This window comes from Camelina sativa, chromosome 10 (genome assembly GCF_030686135.1).
Source record: "Camelina sativa cultivar CO46 ecotype springtype chromosome 10, ASM3068613v1".
Lineage (NCBI taxonomy): Eukaryota > Viridiplantae > Streptophyta > Magnoliopsida > Brassicales > Brassicaceae > Camelina > Camelina sativa.
In genome coordinates this window covers 3,615,491-3,637,489 of record NC_141889.1, presented here as the reverse complement: position 1 = coordinate 3,637,489, position 21,999 = coordinate 3,615,491, and the positions used below count along the sequence as shown (strand labels likewise).

General features: G+C 33.8%; 5 protein-coding genes and 1 pseudogene across 9 annotated transcripts; 4 read left to right on the top strand and 2 right to left on the bottom strand.

Moving 5' to 3' along the window:
• Positions 1–198: 198 nt before the first annotated feature.
• LOC104716947 (uncharacterized) lies at positions 199–2,038 on the bottom strand. Its single transcript, XM_010434433.3, has 3 exons — positions 1,422–2,038; positions 884–1,059; positions 199–406 (listed from the first exon to the last, which is right to left on the bottom strand). The coding sequence occupies exons 1-3, from the start codon at positions 1,833–1,835 to the stop codon at positions 277–279; spliced, it is 720 nt and encodes a 239-aa protein (XP_010432735.2). The 5' UTR covers positions 1,836–2,038; the 3' UTR covers positions 199–276.
• Positions 2,039–2,395: 357 nt separating this feature from the next.
• Positions 2,396–4,119, bottom strand: LOC104716946 (uncharacterized). The gene is made up of 5 exons (XM_010434432.2): positions 3,859–4,119; positions 3,501–3,741; positions 2,907–2,991; positions 2,709–2,775; positions 2,396–2,631 (listed from the first exon to the last, which is right to left on the bottom strand). Exons 1-5 carry the CDS (start codon positions 3,895–3,897, stop codon positions 2,578–2,580), a joined length of 486 nt encoding a protein of 161 aa, XP_010432734.1. The 5' UTR covers positions 3,898–4,119; the 3' UTR covers positions 2,396–2,577.
• Positions 4,120–4,928: 809 nt separating this feature from the next.
• On the top strand, positions 4,929–8,558 carry LOC104716944 (uncharacterized). Its single transcript, XM_087469286.1, has 6 exons — positions 4,929–5,437; positions 5,526–5,658; positions 5,754–5,857; positions 6,311–6,455; positions 6,543–6,680; positions 6,771–8,558. The coding sequence occupies exons 1-6, from the start codon at positions 5,397–5,399 to the stop codon at positions 8,331–8,333; spliced, it is 2,124 nt and encodes a 707-aa protein (XP_087325412.1). The 5' UTR covers positions 4,929–5,396; the 3' UTR covers positions 8,334–8,558.
• A 47-nt stretch (positions 8,559–8,605) lies between these two features.
• Positions 8,606–12,066, top strand: LOC104716945 (NADPH:adrenodoxin oxidoreductase, mitochondrial). 4 transcript variants are annotated; one of them, XM_019231107.2, is made up of 13 exons: positions 8,606–8,957; positions 9,054–9,158; positions 9,266–9,379; positions 9,514–9,562; positions 9,703–9,819; positions 10,024–10,133; positions 10,234–10,307; positions 10,616–10,677; positions 10,794–10,995; positions 11,149–11,209; positions 11,309–11,376; positions 11,473–11,618; positions 11,695–12,066. In XM_019231107.2, exons 4-13 carry the CDS (start codon positions 9,527–9,529, stop codon positions 11,917–11,919), a joined length of 1,101 nt encoding a protein of 366 aa, XP_019086652.1. In that variant the 5' UTR covers positions 8,606–8,957; positions 9,054–9,158; positions 9,266–9,379; positions 9,514–9,526; the 3' UTR covers positions 11,920–12,066. The 4 variants fall into 4 exon arrangements, 3 of the variants coding, with proteins under 3 accessions (XP_019086652.1, XP_019086653.1, XP_010432732.1); XR_015568551.1 differs by having other exon boundaries at positions 8,626–8,957; positions 9,514–9,567; positions 10,798–10,995; XM_010434430.3 differs by having other exon boundaries at positions 8,661–8,957; positions 9,514–9,567.
• A 1,189-nt stretch (positions 12,067–13,255) lies between these two features.
• On the top strand, positions 13,256–15,776 carry LOC104720018 (putative polygalacturonase At3g15720; annotated as a pseudogene). The gene is made up of 8 exons (XR_015569172.1): positions 13,256–13,550; positions 13,647–13,790; positions 14,039–14,212; positions 14,303–14,510; positions 14,626–14,716; positions 14,865–14,973; positions 15,067–15,171; positions 15,353–15,776. The product of XR_015569172.1 is annotated as a putative polygalacturonase At3g15720 (transcript).
• Positions 15,777–18,959: 3,183 nt separating this feature from the next.
• On the top strand, positions 18,960–21,751 carry LOC104716942 (putative polygalacturonase At3g15720). The gene is made up of 9 exons (XM_087470318.1): positions 18,960–19,096; positions 19,179–19,308; positions 19,402–19,545; positions 19,823–19,993; positions 20,096–20,303; positions 20,393–20,474; positions 20,579–20,687; positions 20,794–20,916; positions 21,066–21,751. The coding sequence occupies exons 2-9, from the start codon at positions 19,231–19,233 to the stop codon at positions 21,555–21,557; spliced, it is 1,407 nt and encodes a 468-aa protein (XP_087326444.1). The 5' UTR covers positions 18,960–19,096; positions 19,179–19,230; the 3' UTR covers positions 21,558–21,751.
• Positions 21,752–21,999: the final 248 nt, after the last annotated feature.

Genomic DNA, 21,999 nt, shown 5'->3' with positions numbered 1-21,999 from the left:
TCTCGCAACCATTGATCAATAATTGATTTTCTCAAAAGTCTCATTTCCACACCTTTATGGCTCTAAGCATAAGGACACAAACCACTTTAATTATCTTTCGAATCTCACAATTAATTTGCCACAATAATACACAGCTCTCTGGACTTTTGATATCTGGTTCGTCTTTTCCTACACATTAGCATCAGTCTTACTTCAAAGTGCAAAAGATATTTTCATGATTAAACCGGACTTTTGAGTTTTTATTGTATTACACCGGTTTAACATCAGCACACAGAGTCAAGACACAACTGATGATACAGATGGGTTGTTATAGGTAGAGAAAGCATTCTCAAGTTTACTTTCTTCCTCTTCCTCTTCTTCTTCTTCAGCATCCCATAGAAACCGAGCATACGATGCAAGAACATGACTACAATAAACACCATTCATAAACGTATTACAATAATATCTACGGGACCCCAAAATTATTATCATTATCTGCCAATGATGATGTATCGTATCATCTAGTGTTACACCACATATAAATTGCAGATGCAGAGAGAAAAAAGAAAAAAAATCAAGAAACAAGAATGATGTCTCTGTCATATTTGACGTGTGAGGCTACTGTTCTATTACAAATTGACCAATCGCTTCTTCAAATGATGGATATGTAGGAAATAATATTTGATCCACAAAAACATTCAGTCTCTTTCAATGAAACCCATTCCCATGAAATAGTCTAACAATTCTACAAAACATGGTATGAAATTATGAACTTATATCATGGAGACTGGTTAGACATTCAAGAAAGCCCAAATCCAAACTCAACTCATAGTTTCCAGATATCGATCATTAGGTTCTATGCTCTAAAGATGATAAATAAGTTTTCTAGCTACGTTAAACTTACCAGTCATCCGGAGAAGATTGAACAGCTTGATCAAAGTAAGAGTGAGCACGAACACCGTCTCCATGATTTTGCCATATCAAATCTCCATACATAGACAGCATCTCTCCATCTCTTCCGTTCTCAGACAACATCGCTCTCTCACAGTACTCCTCTGCTTTCCTACCGTCACCTTTCACCTGCACAAATCAAGATATGTCTTACTTTAATCTAACAGCATCTCCTCAATTGGTTTTGATACAGATTAACTTCTTTCTTCCAAAACGTTAAATTTACGTTTGCTAAATGCTAATACATGAATCAGTAGATTCAACCAATCAAAAGCTCAAAATCAAGAGCAACCAAGGGTCGACTTCAATAATAGCAATAATACGTACGTTTGCTAAATGCTGTCTCTATAGATAGATAGCATCATCACGTGTTTTCTTTTTCTTTTTTGGGGGGTCAAATTACAGACACAGTAAATAAGAGTTTCCTAAATTAGTAAGTACATTAAAACACAATCTAGAATAACAGAGGAGATTACAATTTAAACACAAACCTCTTTGAGGAAACGAGCGTAGTTAGAGAGAAGAAGAGTGTCTCCAGGATAACGCTGGATCATATCTTCATAATACCTATCTACGCCCCCACTTCCACCTCCGCCGCTACCTCCGGCACCGTCTCCGCCTCTAGGACCACCAAATCCACCGTTGGAACCTCCCTGGGGTAGCCGAGACCCTTCCAAAACTTTATACGATGCCGTTTCTTCGTGGTATACGCTGATCGTTTTTGCTTTGCAGCTCTCCGGCGACTGAATCTTGTAGAGGTTTCCATCTGAAGAAGCTCTCGTAATCGACTTAGCAACACGAGGAGAAGCAGAGACGAGTCGAGCCGTCGTTACAACCCGTGGAACAGACGGTTTCTGGGCGGCGCGTAGGTTAAGGTCAAGTGATGACGCGCTTCTCATTATCATATTTTTGTTAGTTGGGAATAATATTTTCAGTGGAGGGAGTGAAAAGAGATGAAAAGATATTTAGACTGCAAAAATATCATTCATGGAGTTGGTGTTCTTGTCAGCACCCCTTCCTATTACTTAGTATTATGGAATTGATCCCCAAACTTTCAACATTTTACAATCAAACCCCACTTACTACATATTAATGTAGGGGACCTCCCAATTATCGAATCGAATACCCAAAGAAATTATTTAAATTTGATTGGACACAAATAAACGTGAGTAACAGGAATCAAAGAATTTGATTCTGTCCCACAAATAAATAACTTTTTCGATTCTTGAACTGGTTTCCACGGTCATGACACCAAGCCAAGGGACATGGATTGATATATCGAATAATCTTTGCTACGAACTGAAGACGAAGATTTCACGATGATGAATCCACCATGACCACAGAAAATAACGGAATAACTATGCAAGCTTTACTCAAAATAATACCACTTAGTAGTTTAGTAAGTGTTCAATTCGTAAAATTTATCGACTTTTACGTTAGTAATATGCATATATGCGCGGAATTATTGAGTTAAACTTTCATAATGTATTTTAATTTATTTAAAAATTTAACCCTCTCTCCGATGAATATTTCTACTAACTTACACTAAAATCTTACGTTGTATAAAATAAAATAAAAACACACAGACACATGGAACTTGACAAAAGCAATTAAATTTTGTTTATTTGGTTTTTTTTTTTTGACGTGTCATATGTACAAGCCTTCTTCCTCCCAAACATCAACAAGGAAATGCACCATTTCCTGTTACATATTATGACATCATTAAATTTAAAGAAAACTTTCATAGCAACAATGATATATACTATAAGTTAGATCACCTTAAGAGGTACTGGGCGAGGAAAAAGTTTGTTTGTGCTCAATAAGCTATCATACGTCGAGTTCCAGCTGGAAAGTCATTAGAAAGTATGAATTAAAAAGTACGAGTTTCATCTGAATATAGAAAAATTTCAATAAACCACACCTGTATACACATAGAAATAATTGATTTAATATTCGTAATTGTTTGTGGTTATCACCTTATCGCAGGTTCTGGAACTCGGCATTGTTGTCTGGTTCTGCATTCACGCCATTGTTGTCTCGTTTCGTTCCACAAAATGAGTCCTTTAATGCAAGGAAATGAACAAGTAGTTTTTTTTTTTTGGGTGTATTGAATAAGTTTTGTTTCTATAAAGATAACTTAAAAAGCAAAGTATCAAACTCTAATTATGATCAAGGATTATATAAATCGAACGTAAAAATCGTCATGTATAATATTGTTTGTGGTCTTATTCATATGAAACTCTTATAACATACGCAGCCAAATTCCACGTTGATTGTTTGCGTTCATTATAATATTTTCTGTCAAATAAACTACACCTTTTAGTATAATTCTTTTCTATTAAACTACACCTTTTAGTATAATTTGTTGTTAACCGTAAATGTAAATGCTAAAACAATGGAAATGAAATACTTTATATAATTAGGGAAAGATTTTAAAAAAAATTATATGAAGCTTTTTACGGATTTTTTTTTTTTTTTTATGTAAACATGAACACAAAAACACATAGGTTTTTAGCATTTAAAACATCCAAGGCTTTAGAACACCAAAGATATATACATCCAAGAGTTACCATGGTTTACAAATTTGGTAGAGTTGCGTGTGCTGCACCGGGAATCAAAAGGCGGGTTTGATGATTGGGAACGGATCGGGATATTGTGGTCTATATCACATGTACTTGTGCTCCAGAAATCGTCCGATGAATCACCATCTTTCTTCACAACCTTACCTTGGATTTTGAGTCCCTTTGATGGTTCATCGACTTCCACAACTAAAGGCCTTTTTCCTTTCCAGCATGCGAAACAGTTTATGCTCTGATCAGCAATTAAATATACATAAAGATTAACATTTCGATCATCTTTTTGATAAATATGTTCTAATATGTTTAATCTAAGCGGAAAGAAATCAATATGGTTCTCCGGGTGGCTCACATTGGCGAGAGTTTTGCATTTTGATCTTAGAGACTCCATGAGCCAAAAAGGGAGAGCGTGGAAGTAAGCTGCCAGGAATTGGAAGAAAACGCAACAATGCTTCTTACTTACTAAATTGTTTTTGTGTTTTTATCAAGAACGAAGAACAAGAGCACATAGCTATATAGCTAATACAAAGGTGAAAAGACCAAAGCAGGGTGAACATGAAAGACAACTCGAAATCAGGAGAGAGAATTAAGATTATAAGCATGGAAGTACCGTAATGCCTCATATGACAAGCAAACACACTTAAGCGCGCATAAAAAGATTCCATAGGTTAGAACTTGCATGCAAGTAAGGCATAATTACATTTTTTTGAAGTTCAGTACAACGTACGTCTCTGGCCTTAAGCACTTACATTCACATGATACCGATTTACGAAAATATTGAGATTAAAAAAAATAAAAAAATAAAAAAATAAAAAAAGTTTATACACCTTCCAAAAGAAGCGTGATTTTTACACCCTCGATCCCTTGTTATCTTGATTTTATAATATAGGTAACAAAATAAATCGTGTCATATCTTAAGTTTAATGATACATGATAATAACTAACCAAAAATAAATGCAAAAAAACACGCTATGACGACATATTGTAAAGATGAGACTTAAATAGTTATGATATAAAAAAAAGAGATATGCACCACTTTAGATATGTATGCGATAACTTTGTAATATCCGGTATGTTTCTTAATCTCTTTAATTTTGGTAACAAAAGAAATTTCATATCTAAACCTTTGATCTCATCAGAAGGAATTCGTAATCTTTAAATATTTTGGTCGGAAGTAATCTATATCTTTAAAGATTTTTTTCTTCTTCTTTTGGTTTATTTTGATTTGAAGATTATTTTTTCCCATCCTTCATAAGTCATAACCACGATCATCTTTCTATTGCAAACTGTAAAGTAGTATATTCCCCTTTCAGCACCAAGTCGTTAAAACATGATTTTTTTTCTTTTCACTTTTCACATTTTGACAATTTAAACCCGTCGGTGAATTAATTAATTTTCTCTCATTACATTAAATTGGTGCAGGTCTACGGAATCCATGCAAATGAGCTAAGGTGGAGCCACGCGCACCAGATCATTTCCAACCAATCCCACTAAAACAACCTCCCCTTAAAGACGTACTATTGAATTCTCCAAAATACCCTTTATAACGTTAACATTAACAAAAAAAGTCGAAACGTAGTCGTTTCTTTTAATTGATCTGAGAAAAAAGCACTCTGAAGAGAGAGTTCACCAATCTCACCTCCACCATTACCACCACACCATGATGTTCTCTACAGCTTGAGATGCGGCTTCTTTGAGCTTTCCTTTTTGAATATACCAAAATCAAAAATAATAATAAAGAGAGAGAGAGAGAGAAACCACCAACAGAGCCGTCGAAGGAAATAAACACGCTCTATCTCTCTCTCATCTCGGAGCTGTGATAACTCTCGGAATCTGGGGGGTTTTTGTGTTGATTTGATCAATCGTTGTTGCGGAAATCGTAAAGAGAAGATGTTTGATGGTCTATTAGGGCGTGGTTTTGCTCCCAAGGGGTTTGTCTTCTTCTTTCATCTTTTAATTTCTTTTCGTTTAATGTTTGGGTAAATCGATTTTAACGGTTGTGGTTTTTGATTTGACCAGAAAACCACTGATAAAACTGACTAAGAATCGGATCGATGTTCTTCGGAGGAAGAGGAGTGCTACGATCAAGTTTCTCAAGAAGGATTTGGCTGATCTTATCATTAACGGTCATGACGCCAATGCTTATAGCAGGGTTAGGCATAATAAGTTTTTCTTGCTTTTATTGATTCGTTTTTAAGTTTTCAACTAATTGATTTCGGATTTTTTTTTTTGTTAAATGGGGAACAGGCTGGAGGGCTTCTTGATGAATTAAGGAATCTCTGGAATCTTGACTTCGTTGAGCAGACCTGTGATTTCTTATACAAGCAGCTCTCTACGATGCAGAAGTTGCCGTAAGTTTCAATTTCAATGTCCTTTTTGCTATCTATTAGATTTCCATGTTAAGCCAGTTTTTTTTTTTTTTTTTTTTTTTCTAATTATTATCTTTGTTATTTTATGTTTTCTTTCTTGGCTTGTGAATTATTCCATGAGTAGTTGTAACATACTCTTGACTATATGAGAAGTTGTTTTCTGCACATTCTCTCTGCCACATCAGGTTTTTATATTGAAGATCAGGTTCCTTAGCATACCTTTTTAAATAATTAGAGATCTTGGACTTATGTCAATTACCTCATGTTTTGCTATTTTCTTATTCACACTGTTCCTGTTTTCTTAGTGATGGCTGATGGAATTGTCTTCTGTGGCTTAGTGGAACTTTCTCAAAGAATAACTGATGTACTTTGTTATAGGTGGAAACATGTATTGGTTCATTAGTTGAAATTGTGTTTTTTGTTTTTTGTTTTCAGGGAATGTCCAGAAGAGTGTCGTGAAGCTGTGTCATCGTTAATGTTTGCAGCCTCTGGATTTTCTGAGATGCCTGAGCTGCGTGAACTGAGGCAAATGTTTCACGAAAAATACGCAGATTCACTTGGATTGTTTGTTAACCAAGAGGTAAGCGCTTTTCTAGTGTACCCAATTCTCCTTTAGACTCATTGGAAAACTTATACACAACTAAGCACTTACTTGTTTCTCTTGTAGCTTGTTGAGAATATGTCATCAAAGCCATTTTCTATGGAGAAGAAAGTGAAGTTAATGGAAGATGTTGCATCGGAGTTCTCTATTCGTTGGGATTCCAAAGATTTTGAGAAAAGGATTCTGAGACAGAATTCAGTAAAGGTACGACGATGAGTAATTTGTGTTAGTGGACAATAAACTGATATATTTGGATAGAGATTGAATTATGATTTCTCTCCTGGACATTAACAGGAGACCCCAAAAAGCACTTACGACAAGTACAAGCCTGTAGACAGAAACATGGCTTTGCCAAAAAGAGAAGAGTTTGAAGGTTTTGATAATGGGCTTAGCTTGAACAGAAAAACGGCTGAGGCATCAGAAAGAAGAGATCCTTTGTTTCGACCTGATAAAGAAAGTTATCAGAATGGTCTCAGAGTAAACCAGCATGGGCTAACATCTAAAGAAAGGTCAGATAATGTTGGCCACGCCTCCAGATCAGAAAGCAAGGACAATAAGGCAGAAAGGAAAGAATTCCATTTGCAACCTAAGCAAGCACCTGCGAGAGAAAGACATCAGCCTATTTTTAACGAAGGTGACACTATCGTGATGAAGGTCAAGCGTGAGAAAACCGAGGTTATTGCCCCAGAAAGGAAAGAGTCTTATTTACAATCTAAGCACGAACCGTCTGGAGTAAGACATCAACCTATTTTTAACGAAGGTGACACTATAGTAATGAAGGTCAAGCGTGAGAACCATGTTCAAGGGAATGGACATCAAAATGGTGTAGTTGGTGCGCATAAGAAAACAGAGGTTAATGCTTCAGAGAAACTTAAGCCTAACAGCAAGTTAGTTATCGGATTTAAACAAGAGAGTTTCTTTCAAGGATATAAACATGAGAAAAATGAAGAGCATGCACATCAGAAAGTGGAAGACAATACCTCAAGACCTCCGAAGCCAAATAGCAAGTCGAAGAGAGCGGAATCTTTCGATCTAGGTTCGAGATACCGTAATGGTTGGGAGAGTAAAGAAAATGCAGTTCTTTTGGGAAAGAGCAAGGAAGAAGATCCATCTGGTGGTAACGTTTATGGTGGTGGATATGAACATGATCATGCAAATCCAGCATGGAAAGTTGAGGAGCGAGAAACAGAGAGAATGAAAGCACCTTTCTACAAATCCCTTCCACCTCCGTATGTTAAATCTATTAGTAAAGGAAGGAATGAAAAAGCTGAAGCTTCAGAGAACACTGAGGCTCGTTTTGATGGCAAAGATGGAAATCATCCAGACATTGACAAGAATGTTTCTGGGGTAGAGAAGGGAAATGAAGGAGGTCATCATCAAGTGAATGACATAGATAATGCATCTCTGAAACGGCGAAGTAGTAGAAGAAAACACATAGTACAATCAATCGGTGGTGATCACACAAGAAGCGGAAGAAGGGAAAACTCAAGGAAAGGCCTTCAGGTTTTAGTTGATGAGGATGAGAAGGACAGTGAGGAAAAGATAATGGATAAACTTCTCATGCATTACAGTAAGAAGCCTTCAAGTTACGAAAAGAAGGGTGTGCAACAAGAATCCAAAAGCAGACGTAAACATCTAAAAAAAGGAGAATCTGATGAAGAGATGATTTATCAGCCCGTCAGGTCACGTTCACTACCCCCTGAACAATGGGCGGAGCCATCTGAATTACCTAGGAAAACATTTGCCCGTGCAGCCTCGTTTCAGCCAGAACGTTCCAGTGAAGCTAAGCACGTTCACCCCAAGTTACCAAACTATGAAGATTTGGCTGCCAGATTTGCAGAGCTTAAAGGAAGTTAGATATATATATCTATCTATACAGTTGATGCCTAGAAAACATAGATTGAGATTAAATATCCCTATTACTTACTACACATGATTGATTTACTTCTTCATAGTACTTTGTCCCATATTGCATGTATTATCTTGTGTTTGTTATATACTAGTTGGAGCTGGGAGAGTGACACATTGTTATGGACACATCTTAGAATCATCTAATCAGTAACAAAATTTATTAGTGAGTAATTTGATGGTTCGCATGATATTTCGTTGAGGTATATTTAAGTGTTCTTAAGGTCAACGAAGGCCCTTCTAAAGCCAAAAAGTCAGCGTGAACTGCACAGTATGCTAGAAATCCCCAAATTCGTTCACAAACCCTAATTTCTGCTTCTTCTTCTAATTTTTTCGGATATCTTATCATCTTCCTCAAATCCTCAAAATTGAGTCGTATACAACTAATCTCATTAACAGATTTGTGTTGGATTTCTCTAAGCATAACTGTTTTTTTCGAAGTTTCCGAGAATGAGTAGAAGATATCTGGCACGATATTTGGTATCTAGATACTTCTCCTCCTCGGTTTCTTCACGTCCTCTGCACGTTTGCATCGTTGGGAGTGGACCTGCTGGTTTCTATACTGCTGACAAGGTTGGTTCTCTTACTTCTTCTCTCTCGTTTGAACATTATTCTGAAATTAACGACTCTTAACTCGTGATTTTTGATGATGGCTGGTTTTTTTTTTAGTTGTTGAAGGCGCATGAAGGAGCACGCGTTGATATTATCGATCGGTTGCCCACACCTTTTGGACTTGTTCGCTCCGGTGTTGCGCCTGATCATCCTGAAACTAAGGTAACCACCACCACTGATTAGCTTAATCTTGTTTATAGAGAGAGAGAGAGAGAGATTAGGATGTTTTTCCATTGAGCTTAATCTCAACCACAATGCTTTCTACACAGATTGCTATTAATCAGTTCTCACGAGTGGCACAACACGAGCGTTGCTCTTTCTATGGGAATGTAAAGCTTGGATCGGATTTATTACTTTCCGAGCTGCGGGATTTGTATCACGTTGTAAGACTTCCTTAACCTATGCTCTTATAGTATGATTTTGATATTAGCTCAAATGTTATTCGTAGGAACTAGAGGAAAGATTAATCATTTAACATATATAATCATGTTTTGTTGCTATGTATGTTTTTGTTCAGGTTGTACTTGCATATGGTGCTGAAAGTGACAAAGATCTTGGCATTCCAGGTGAGGTATGCCCATTACAATTAGTATTTTTTATGTTGCGGAATTAGGTGTTTAAATGTGTGTTTGACATAAGTTGGTGGACTTTGGTTGCTTATACTTGTTGGATATCCATTCTGATGTTAAAAAGTTGACTTTGGTAGAGTTTGAGTGGCATATACTCTGCAAGAGAATTCGTTTGGTGGTATAATGGGCATCCCGACTACAGCAGTTTGAAACCTGACTTGAAAAGTTCCGACACAGCTGTCATTCTTGGCCAGGTACTCTAATTATGGTTTGCGATCCTCCTTTTGCCAAAGACGTCTTAAATTTTAAGAATCAGATAATTCTACTTGAGAGGTCTCACATTCTAGAATTGTTTCCAGAAACAATGTTATAAAGCAATAACACTTTGATGCCAAAAGTTTTCAGTAAATACATTTCTCAAGACCTCTCTGACTGACATATGATCCTTCGAATCTTAGGGTAATGTAGCTCTAGATGTTGCTCGGATTCTCTTAAGACCGAGAACAGAGTTGGCGTCAACTGATATTGCTAGGCATGCTTTATCTGCGCTGGAAGAAAGCTCTATAAGGTCCATTTAACCACTTAACTAGTTAATTCTTGTCGTATTCCATCTTTCGTATAGTTGACAACCAACTATAGTCCCTGATACAAAGTTGTAATGTTGTCAGGAAGGTGTTTCTCGTCGGAAGACGGGGGCCAGTTCAAGCAGCATTGACTGCTAAAGAGCTTCGAGAAGTTCTCGGTATCATTCATATCTAAATCATATACTGAGCTTTTGATTCTTTTTGATAGATCCCATAAAAATGTTGAAGAAGAAACAATGTAAGAAAACCAATTGTGTGCGGGTTTTATAATTTGCTCTGATTATAAAATCACCTTCTCAGTTTTTTTGTGAGATAATAACATAACGTAATGGCTCTGATTTCGATGACTTCTTTTCAAGATCTTCCTATCTTTTCGTTTACCTGCATCATTAATGCTTTGTTGCCCGTTGACCGTTTTTATTTTCTCATTGATATGAATATCTACGCATATATTTTTATAATGCAGGGATTAAGAACATGCATATACGAATAAAGGAGACTGACTTGACTGTAACTCCTGCTGATGAGGTACTTGTGTTACTGATTTTCAATTAAAGTAAGGCTGTACTCTGTTATTTGCATTTTAGTGAAATTGTTGATACCTCGACAAACCTTTTGTTGACACTCTTCTTTTTTTTTCGAAGGAAGAAATGAAAAATAGTAGAATCAGAAAGAGGATCTATGAATTACTGTCCAAGGCTGCAGCAGCAGCAGGAACATCTGAATCAGACCCTGATCAACGAGAGCTGCACTTTGTTTTCTTTCGCCAACCTGACCGGTTTTTAGAGTCGAATGAAAGAAAGGGCCACGTTTCCGGTGTAAACTTGGAAAAAACCATTCTTGAAAGTAAGTACACCTCTAAGTGAATCTTTTGGCGTATCATGGTTCTTCTGTCGATTTATTAGCTGCTATTGGAGACACTAAAAATGGAATGGTGATTTTCTTGGATACAATAGTGTATTTAGCTAATAATTCATCCATAACTCTTGTAACTTGTAGGTGCTGGAAGCGGAAAACAACTTGCAGTTGGTACCGGAGAGTTTGAGGATCTTAACTGCAGGTAATATGCTTTTCAATGAAAGGTCCTCAGTGTATTTCTGTTGTAACAGTTATACCAATAATCATAAAAAATCAAATGAAAGCATATCCAATTGTGCAGTTTGGTGCTGAAGGCCATTGGTTACAAGTCGGTTCCAATCAACGGTTTACCCTTTGATCACAAGAAAGGTGGTATAATATAGAAGTGTGGTCTGATTAATATGTTTATGAGAAAAGGTTTTTTAGTTCTTCTAACTTTTGTGTTCCCCAATTGCATGTTTCAAGGTGTTGTCCCAAATGTAAGAGGTCGAGTGGTTAGTCAAACGGTAGAAGGCTTATCACAAACTGAGCGGGGCTTATACGTATGTGGATGGCTCAAAAGAGGACCAGTAGGCATAATTGCCACAAACCTATACTGTGCCGAGGAAATGGTAAGCATTAAACTTCTCCACCCTGTACTGAAAACTGATGCTCTTTAACTGGGAGACAAAATGGTGTTTGTTGCAGGTTGGTAGAATAAGCGAAGACATTGAAGAAGGTGTTTTTACGAGCTCAAAAGAAGGAAGCAAAGGACTGATGCAATTGCTGGAAAAGAGAGAGGTGAAGAAGGTAGATTTTAGTGGGTGGGAGAAGATCGATGCCAAGGAAAAACAAATGGGGAGTGAGAAAAACAAACCCAGAGAAAAGTTAGTCACATGGGAGGATCTTTTAGCAGCAGCAGCAGCCAACTAGATCATTTTTTTTGGGTAGGATTAATAAAATCAACAACATAGTGTGGTAATTAGTAAACGAAAAATTGTTACTTTCTAGTATTTGTTCATTTTTTCAAATACAATTCCATATTGTTTCACTTAATAATATGTGTTATTATTATGTTTACTTTAGAAGTTTATTGGGAAAATCACGTTTTAAACCTTCAAAGTGTCACTAGTAGCATTTTAAACCTCGAGAAAATTTCACTAACACTATAAACATTTAAAATAATTTTACTAACACTTTGAACCTTTAAAATGATTTTACTAACATTTTAAACCTTAGAACTAACTTTCATTTTTGTACCGCTATAAAAAAATAATAGAACAATAATATTCTTCAACGCGAAATAGTTAAAATATGTTGGCTTAATTTAAAATTTAATTGGTTTTATTTATAAATAAATAAAAAATAAAAAATAAAAAATAAATTTGTATTCATCTTCATTGTAGACCAAACTTTTACGACATTACTTTTCATATTATTAATCCTTTTAATAAAGGCATCTCCAATGGATTCTCATTCAAATCGATTGACTTCTCATTGGAAACCAATAAATCTTCTAAATATATTGTCATCTTCAATTTTAAATATGTCAAATGTTTTAACCTACGTCTGATTCTTCATTTTTTTCTGCTTTGATGTATTTTTTTTATCAATTGTCATAAATAATTAAATTAAATTAAATTAATTAAATAAGTATTTCAATCAAACCATCATAATTTAACTGTTTCACGTTGACGAATATTACTATTCTGTCATCTTTAGTAGCGGTACAAACAGGAAAATTAGTTTTAAGGTTTAAAGTGTTGGTGAAATCATTTCAAAGGTTTATAGTGTTAGTGAAAATATCTCATGGTTTAAAGTGCTACTCAACCACACTTTGAAGGTTTAAAATGTGATTTTCCCAAAGTTTATTCTAAACAGTAAGCGATATAGATTTGTTCTTACTCAAATAGTCAGATGTTTAACATTTGTTTGTTTGTTGAAGGAATTAGTTGTTTTTAGTATATTCTAGAAGTAAAACAAAAGCTTAGTATTCTAATTTAATGATAGTTAAAGTCAATTGAATGCAAATATATCTCTGTGACAGCCTGTTTAAATACATAATGGGATTAATTTAAAATATTTATTTCAATAATCTGTTTCCAGGTTCTACATATAGATTAATTAAATTTATTTAAATCTTATATTGAAAGCTAAAGCTGTTTCAATAATCACTTATCAGTGTTCATTATGATATTATCCATATGAAATTGAACTTTATCAGTCACTGTAATTTAAATGATATGAGATTTGTGTTGGGAACGTGGCATCTATATCTCTCTTAGACTTCATATAAATACATGTTGGGATTCAAAGTATTGTATGACTCTCAAATTTCAACTCAAACATATATGCATCTTCAAATCAAGAGTAAAATAGTGACCTCTTTCAATTGATTTCCTCTCTACACCTTCTAATTGGTTTTTTACTATGATGAAGGATTTGAAAACGTTGTTTCGGTGATAATAATTGTATTATCGTACTTTTTGGTATACGGAGAAGGCCGGAGGATTCTTAGCATCAAAGATTTTATAAGCGACCACAAGAACGTTGACACTTCTCAAGTAATTGTTTTCTTAAAGCCGATATACATATAAGTTTAAATATTAAAATAATTATAAAAGTCATATTATTAAACTTATACTATCATTCTTGTAAAGGCGTTTCAAAAAGCATGGAAAGAGTTATGCAAATGCGAAGCGTCATCTAACGGGTCAACGTTAGTAATACAAAAGAACGAAAATTACACTATACAACCACAACGTTTTCAAGGTCCATGCGTATCTTCTAACATCCATATTCAGGTACGTCCATACTTCAAAGTTGTGAAAATTCAAGTGATTTATACGAAGATCGACACTTGCAAAAGATAACTTTTTTCTCCTCAAAAAACATGTTTATCTTAACAAGGTTATTAATTTAAAGATGTTTATCATAATGATTAATTAGATAGATCATTGTACGTAACGAACAAACACTTGGTGGCTCATGCAGATAAGATACGATTCGCATGCATGTATAATATTTTTTTTTTATTTTTCATTTCAACAAGATTGATGGGAAAATTGAAGCGCCAGCAAAGCCGAATAATTGGGAAAACACAGAAAACAGTAAGTGTTGGTTATGTTTCAAGAATGTACAAGGTCTCGTCCTCAACGGCTCTGGTGTGCTTCACCCCCATGGGGAAGCTTGGTGGCCATCTGTTGGTCTCTCTAGACGACCCGCTGTAAGTCATTTACCAACACCTATTAACTTCTACACTTAAGTATGTTTTTCTATATCGATAACTTATTACGCTTTTGTATCTACTATACAGACAATTAGTTTTATGTCCTGCACTGACATTATATATAATGGACTGACTCACATGAATAGCCCAAAGAATCACATTTCAATCTATGGGTGCAACAATGCAACTTTATCAAATCTTAATATAAGCGCACCGGAACACAGTCCAAACACCGATGGCATCGATATTTGTTCGTCACAAAAAATTAAAATCCTATACACCATTATCCAAACTGGTAATCTTTTACTATTCCTTCAGCTTGAATTGTATATCATATTGTGTTTACATATGGATTAAATTTTGTAAAATATGCTAAAATTTCTCTATGTGATGTGTTTCTTATATGTTAGGTGATGACTGTGTAGCAATTATTGGTGGACATGCTGGTTCTTCCGATATCAACATTACTCGTGTGGCATGTGGTCCGGGTCACGGGATCAGGTTTTGTAGATTATATATAAACGCACATTAGACATTTGAATTCATTAATGCATCGAACTAAATTATTCTATTTTTTTCGAATCAATTATCTTAACTTGCTATTAAAATTAAAATGGTTTAGTGTGTCTTAACCTAAAACAAAATGCAGTATTGGGAGTTTGGGAAAATTTGAGACGGATGACATAGTCCAAAACGTGACCGTAAGAAACTGCAGCTTCACGGGAACTCAAAATGGTGCAAGAATCAAAACTTGGCAAGTAAGTTTTTTACTTTTCCATTTTTTTTGTTGCTAACAAAATATTTTATTTCTTTAATAAAATATACATCATGAATCGTCCATAATTTAATAGGGAGGACAAGGGTTGGCCAATAATATTTTGTATGAAAATATTACATTAACAGATGCTAGATTCCCCATCATCATCAATCAAAATTACACTGACTGTAGTTTAAAGGTAAATTCAAAATTTACAATCATTTTTAATTGAATATGAAGATCTATAGTCTTTAATTATTTTAATGGACTAAACAAGATGTATATCATATAGGACGTAATGACAATAATTCATCAAAAAATTTATTTAAAAGTTCATTTCTTATTGAATGCAAATATCTAATATGTTACGAATCTTATAGGGAAATGCAGTGGGATTGAACAACGTAACATTTAGATACTTTGAAGGGACCAGCGCAAGTGAAATTGCGATAAAGCTAGACTGTGAAAGTACTGAAAGTTGTCATAACATCAGGATGGAACACATCAACATCACATCTTCATCCCCGGAAAAAAATCTCACCGCATACTGTAAATTCGCCGATGTGCGTAGTTCATTTGTCAACATCCATGTCGACTGTTATACAAATCAGGATCATCAACCTCGGGCATTGTCTCCTCTTCCATAAACTATTCTGCAGGGCCCTCTTTTTCTAAAAGATGTTTATGGAGTATATAAGAACATACTATCCTATACCGACATAATAAATGTTCATGTAACTTATTGTTAAATTTTGGATTTTGGGATTTAACAACTTTTTTTATGGTCAACAATTTAATTAGCCATTTTGAAAAACAGCTACATAATTTCTGAAATAATCGGAGTACTCATCATGTCAGGATAAGTAACGATTCGTATGTCACAAAACATTAAATCATAAAACTATATACTCTGCATTAAAGATATATATATATATATATATATATATATATATATTTTGGTCAAATAAGTATATATAAATATGCATGGATGATATTAGTTTTTTTCTTTGTCTGGAATTTGACTTGAGCATGGATCTTTAATCTTAAGATATTGTGATAATAAATGAATAAAATAATTGTGTTTTAATGTTGAAGGCATATAATACATAAGTGTAATTATAATGCGAAAAAGGGAAGAAATATTTAAGAGTTGAATATTGTAAAACTTTGGCAAGTTATAATCAAAACTCCAAAGTATGTTAGGACTCTCTCAGTACATCATCTATACAAATTGCATCGCACAAAATACACCATGTTACATTTCCATGACGACTAGCATTTATTTTATTATTAATATTAAAAATGGTGAGAAAACATGATCTCTTTCTAGCTGCGCTCGTTCTTTGTATCGTTGATTTAACTTTGCTATACAGTAGTGAAATTTAATGGCTGCATGAACCACCTATTTTAATGTTTCCAATACAGCCATAAATTTGAAATTTAATGTTTCCAATTTTTCATGCCAACGAAAAATCTATCATACAACCACGATTATTTCAAGGTCCTTGTGTATCTCGTAATATATTCAGGTACTTTCCAAAAAACAGTGTTACAATCATAGATTTTTCTTTCTTGAATTATCCATAGGTTTTAGACCTAGCTGGGTCCGTATATCTCCTTAGGTGAAGGACAAGAACCTTTTATATAGTCCTTTCCTAAATGTCACTTGAACCCAGGGGTGAATCCACCTTGATCAAGGGTGGTGCATTTTGCAATTCTTAACCATTTGCATATCTATGAAGATAGTGTTCAACAAAAAATTCCATGAAGATACTAACGAAGTAGCATCCAAAGATTTTTGGTTGGTTTTCAATATATGGGATTATACATATGTCTAATTAATAATTATTATGTGTTTGGAATACATTAGATTGCTTTCCTACAATGATGTCTTCTCCTTTCATTGTGTTTATTTTTTATAAGATTCACAGTAATTTTGCAAAGTTTTTTATCAAAGTTAATTTGAATATTAAATTGTGTATTTCGTTTTGAGAAAAACATTTACAGTATTGGAAGTTTGGGGAGAGGTGGGGAAAATGATACGGTCGAGAATGTGAAAGTAAGACATTGTAGCTTCAATGGAACTCATAACGAGGCAAGAATTAAGATTTGGACTGTAAGACTTATTAAATAGCGACATATTTTCAATAATAATCTTTTTTATATGTTACTTTTTAAAAATATCCTTCTATGATGTCCATTTTCAAAAATACCCTATTTGAATATATAAAATGACTAAATCATAAACTCTAAACCTTAAATAGTAAACTCCAACCCTTTAAAATTATATCATAAATATAAAATAGAGAATCTAAACCTAAAAAAAAATTCCAAAAATTAATTTAACATATTGTAATTATGTAAAAGAAGTCAAAAAAATAAAAATGTTCAAAAAAAGATATTTTTGAAAATGGATATCTCAAAAGAGATATTTATAACAAATTTTATTAAATAATTATATATATGCATTCATATATTTTATATTATTACACTTTTTAGGGAGGACACGGGTTCGCCAAAAATATTACATACGAGAATATAACGTTAATAAATGCCAAATACCCTATCATCATTGATCAACATTACTGTAACGGTTATCTATTGTACAGAAGAGGTAAATTCTCTATATAATTGTGTTTTATAAAAATATGAAACATGTTTTCCCTATTAAAAACAACACAAACATGATACATAAATTATTAAATTATATATACTATTAGCTCTTTCACTGCATATAAAATGTAAATCTTTTTACTTTAACTAGAACTAGCAATTTACATCTTACAATTTTCGTAAACCAAGTTTGTGTATAATTAATCCCACAATTGTTAACATTTTTAAAAGTAAATTTGAATTGTGCTTCTTAACCTTAGTATTTTGAAACCTTTATGCATATGAAATTAGACATTCACTTTTCTTAGATCTGTTTTTTGTAGAGTTATTTAATTTTTTGAATAATACATAATACACATGTTTTGAATCCTGTAGACGGCTACTGTAAAAGTGAGCAATGTGACATTTTAAATACTTCGAAGGGACATGTGCTGATGACATTGCCATAAAACTAGATTGTGACAAAGTAGTGGGTTGTCATGATATCGTGATGGAACACATCAACACCACTTCTTCATCTACGAAGAAATTCCTAACCGCGTATTGTCAATTTGCTGATGTGATTAGTTACATTGTTTCCATTGATATCAAATGTGGATTTGATGAAGAACCTTTGGCACCATGTAAACCTCCACCTCCAGCTAAACCTCAAGCACCCTATGCTATAAGCCTCTGCCACCGAATGCTCAACCTCAAGTGCTATCTCCTCTTCCATATATACCTTATAAACTTATTTAAATATTTTTTGTGAAGTTTCGTTCGCATATACTATGTTAAAGCATAAGACAAGATAGTCACTAGAAAATAACAAAGAATTTTGTAACACAAAGAACTATTTCAAATAAAATTATATTGATCTCAATCTGTATACAAGATTGGTATTTCTCTCGATGACGTTTCCTGTTTCCGTATACGTTTTGTATTCGTTGTGTGTTTTCCCATATGATTTCAATTTGCACCCTTAAACCGTTTTGCTCCCCTTTTGGTGTTTGTATCTATATTTTGATAAATTTGTTTTCTAAACATATTTAAGTATTTCTTGATAATTTTTTTTTCAATAAATGCATAGTTTTACAAAATAATTTAATATTTTCCACATTTAGTTTTGCCGCAAGTAAATAAATTTCTAAGAAAAATATTATAATGTACTAGTTTAAAATTTTAAAAACCTAAATGGATAGGTTTTTAAGGTAGTGTCAAATAAATAGTAGATATATCTCTTGTGTTGAATGCATACTAGCTAAATATACACAATTACTTCATCACCATAAATGCAAAAACATTATAGTAACATTTTCAAGTTATTCAAATATATTTACTTCTTCAACCAAAATAAAGTCAAAATTATATATTAGAACTTTTCCAAGTGGTCAATGCATATTTTAATATTAATAATCTCAACTCAGTATATATACAATTTACAACACACATTCACATTCACAATCTTAATATTATATTTACTAGAAAAACAGTATTACCTAGCTAGATTCTTATCATATAATAATTAAATGGTGAGACAATAAGAATCTCCTTTTCCCCCATGGTTTCACTGATCCCCACGGTAAATTGCTAACTAATTTTTATTGTTACTAGGGAGTTGATGTACTGCTCGCATTGCTTCTAATCACATCTTACCATTTGCAACATGGAGATAGTCGGGTTATTCTATCCATTAAAGATTTTTTTATCTGATTCTGACTCTAGAAATGTTGATCATTCTCAGGTAAAATAATCCTTTTATCATATAAATTATAAATAAATATCAAACATTTTCATCTAAAAACTAAACCATTGCTAGATAATATATTCAAAATAGGCATTTCAAGCAGCATGGAGAGCGTTATGTGGGGGCAGAGGGAGAGGTCAGGGACCCTCTTTAGTAATACATGCTAGGGAAGCGTATACCATACAACCACAACATTTTGAAGGTCCTTGCGCATCTCCTCATATTCATATTCAGGTATTTAGTATAATCAAAAAGATGTTATCAGCTTCGTGTCCCAGGAATTACAAAGCCTAGCTAGAGCATATATAAAAGCGATATTAAAATTATTTTTATAGTAACTCGATTGGTAATTGTTTTTGTTACTTGGGATTTCTTATTTATTTGTGAGAGTGTGGTTAAAGAAATCAACCTATCATAAATAAATTATAATTCTCATTGTTTTTAGGAACATAATTTATATATACATGACTCATGTATACGTTATATATATATTTTTTTTTTCTTGGACAAGATTGATGGAACGATTGAAGCGCCGAAAATGGTAAAAGACTGGGGAAGCAAAAAAAGTGAGTGTTGGTTATGTTTCGAAAGGGTGACAGGTCTCGTTCTCAATGGATCTGGTGTTCTCAATTCCAATGGAAAAAGCTGGTGGTCTTCTGTTGGCTCATCCTCCCGACCAGAGGTATGTTGAATCTCTATATCCAGCATGTTGATTTAAAGATATCAATCTTTGATTCAAACATTTAATATGTTTTTTTGAGGATATTATCTTTTGTCTGTGTAGGCAGTGAGATTTCTTGGGTGCCAAAACATTTTATATAATGGATTAACTCAAATCAATAGTCCAAGGAATCACATATCAGTTGTTGGTTGCACCAACGCAACTTTATTAAATCTTCATTTGATCTCACCCTCAAGCACTCCAAATACTAATGGCATTGATATCTCTGTTTCACATAATATCCAAATTCACAGTTCATCAATCAAAACCGGTATTTTATTTTGTTCTTAGCATACACCATGTAAAGATTGATCAAGCGAAAGATTATGATTTTTTTATGTGTGGTTTTGTATCTATCAGGTGATGATTGCATTTCAATTCTAGGTGGTTCTTATGATATCAACATAACTTATGTGACATGTGGTCCTGGTCATGGCATAAGGTTTGCACATATATATATATATATATATATATATATATATATATATATTACTTTTTAAAATCAATTCTTTGCTAAGTTGTTTGTTTTGTCTTGGGAAAAAACAGTATCGGAAGTCTAGGGAAAGGAGGGGCAAATGATATAGTACAAAATGTGAATGTCAGACATTGCACCTTCACTCGAACTGAAAATGGCGCAAGAATCAAGACTTGGCCTGTAAGTTTACATTGTTATATTTGTTTTATAGAAGAATTAACATAATATACACTACGTAATATATAAGGAATATATCATATATTGGATATTAAAAATACTTTATCAGGGAGGACGTGGGTTTGTCAAAAATATTTTGTATGAAGATATTACTCTGATAAATGTCAGATCCCCCATCATCATCGATCAACATTATTGTAACGGTGTTCGTCCGTGTCCACAACCAGCAGGGGTAACATTTTTAATAAAATAATGGTTCAGCCTTAGTATTTTGAAATCACATGTTAAATTTCAGGTTTTTTCAATATTTGAGTTTCAAGGCTCGAAATTTATTGAAAGCTAATAACATACAAAGAACACAAATGTTGTGAAATCTTTCAGGCATCTGCTTTGAAAGTGAGTGGCGTGACATATAGATACTTTAAAGGGACAAGTTTTCCCGATGTTACTGCAGTAAAATTAGATTGTGACCAAAGAACAGTTTGTGATAACATCGTCATGGAGCACATCAATATCACTTCCTCATCTCAGAGAAGGCCTCTCGCCTCGTACTGCAGATTTGCGCATGTAATTAGACGCTTTGTTTCCATTGGCATCAATTGTGGTTTTCATGTCAATCCCCAAACTCCATCAGTTGCACCGTATGTTTTACCTCAGGCACCGTATTCTGAACCTCCCGCACTCACCGCTCAACCTACATCACCCACACCGTATGCTACACCTTCGACACCAACTTCTCAACCTCCAGCACCAATTGCTATATCCCCGACACAACATGCTGAGCCTCCAGCATTGCATACTCTATCTTCAACACCGTATGCTGAACATCCACCAACTGTTCATTATTCACTATTCTCTCCTTTTATATACTAATTCTAATTAAAGCCTTCTTGTCAAGTTGAATAAATTTACTATATCAATGTTGTGACGATGTATGTCACTAGCTAGTACAAATTAAGTAAAACAAGTTAATTTGTCAACCAGAGGACTCGAAAGGAAGTTTTAATTTTTAATACTCTTCGTGATGTGTGAGCGTTCCAATAAAGATAAACATAAAGTTGCTTTAACGGTAGCTAGTAGCAGACACTAATAAGAAGATGACGATAATTACTTTATAGGTTTATTAACAAAAAGAAAATATCGCAAAATGTTTTGGCAACCTTTTATTAGAATTTAGAAGCTATATATACAAAATCATAATGAATGTCATTTAAACTAATTAAAGATGTTTCTCTTATTATTAAGGTTAGGAGGTTATGATGAATTATTCCTATAAAAACCGTTTGAAATTTAATATCAACATTTTGGTCAAAGT

Bases quoted from the DNA above. Each gene is read 5' to 3' on its own strand.
- LOC104716947 (XM_010434433.3), bottom strand. From the start codon at position 1,835: ATGATAATGAGAAGCGCGTCATCACTTGACCTTAACCTACGCGCCGCC. The intron at 1,060-1,421 runs GTTTGTGTTTAA...TGATTTGTGCAG, and splicing joins ACGCTCGTTTCCTCAAAGAG to GTGAAAGGTGACGGTAGGAA. The intron at 407-883 runs GTAAGTTTAACG...TGTTTATTGTAG, and splicing joins CAATCTTCTCCGGATGACTG to TCATGTTCTTGCATCGTATG.
- LOC104716944 (XM_087469286.1), top strand. From the start codon at position 5,397: ATGTTTGATGGTCTATTAGGGCGTGGTTTTGCTCCCAAGGG. The intron at 5,858-6,310 runs GTAAGTTTCAAT...TTTTGTTTTCAG, and splicing joins TCTACGATGCAGAAGTTGCC to GGAATGTCCAGAAGAGTGTC. The intron at 6,456-6,542 runs GTAAGCGCTTTT...TTTCTCTTGTAG, and splicing joins GATTGTTTGTTAACCAAGAG to CTTGTTGAGAATATGTCATC.
- LOC104716946 (XM_010434432.2), bottom strand. From the start codon at position 3,897: ATGGAGTCTCTAAGATCAAAATGCAAAACTCTCGCCAAT. The intron at 2,776-2,906 runs GTGATAACCACA...ATGACTTTCCAG, and splicing joins GTTCCAGAACCTGCGATAAG to CTGGAACTCGACGTATGATA. The intron at 2,632-2,708 runs GTGATCTAACTT...AATATGTAACAG, and splicing joins CTCGCCCAGTACCTCTTAAG to GAAATGGTGCATTTCCTTGT.
- LOC104716945 (XM_010434430.3), top strand. From the start codon at position 8,835: ATGAGTAGAAGATATCTGGCACGATATTTGGTATCTAGATACTTCTCC. The intron at 9,159-9,265 runs GTAACCACCACC...CTTTCTACACAG, and splicing joins CTGATCATCCTGAAACTAAG to ATTGCTATTAATCAGTTCTC. The intron at 11,377-11,472 runs GTGGTATAATAT...GCATGTTTCAAG, and splicing joins ACCCTTTGATCACAAGAAAG to GTGTTGTCCCAAATGTAAGA.
- LOC104716942 (XM_087470318.1), top strand. From the start codon at position 19,231: ATGGAGATAGTCGGGTTATTCTATCCATTAAAGATTTTTTTATCTGAT. The intron at 20,688-20,793 runs GTAAGTTTACAT...ATACTTTATCAG, and splicing joins CAAGAATCAAGACTTGGCCT to GGAGGACGTGGGTTTGTCAA. The intron at 20,917-21,065 runs GTAACATTTTTA...GAAATCTTTCAG, and splicing joins CGTGTCCACAACCAGCAGGG to GCATCTGCTTTGAAAGTGAG.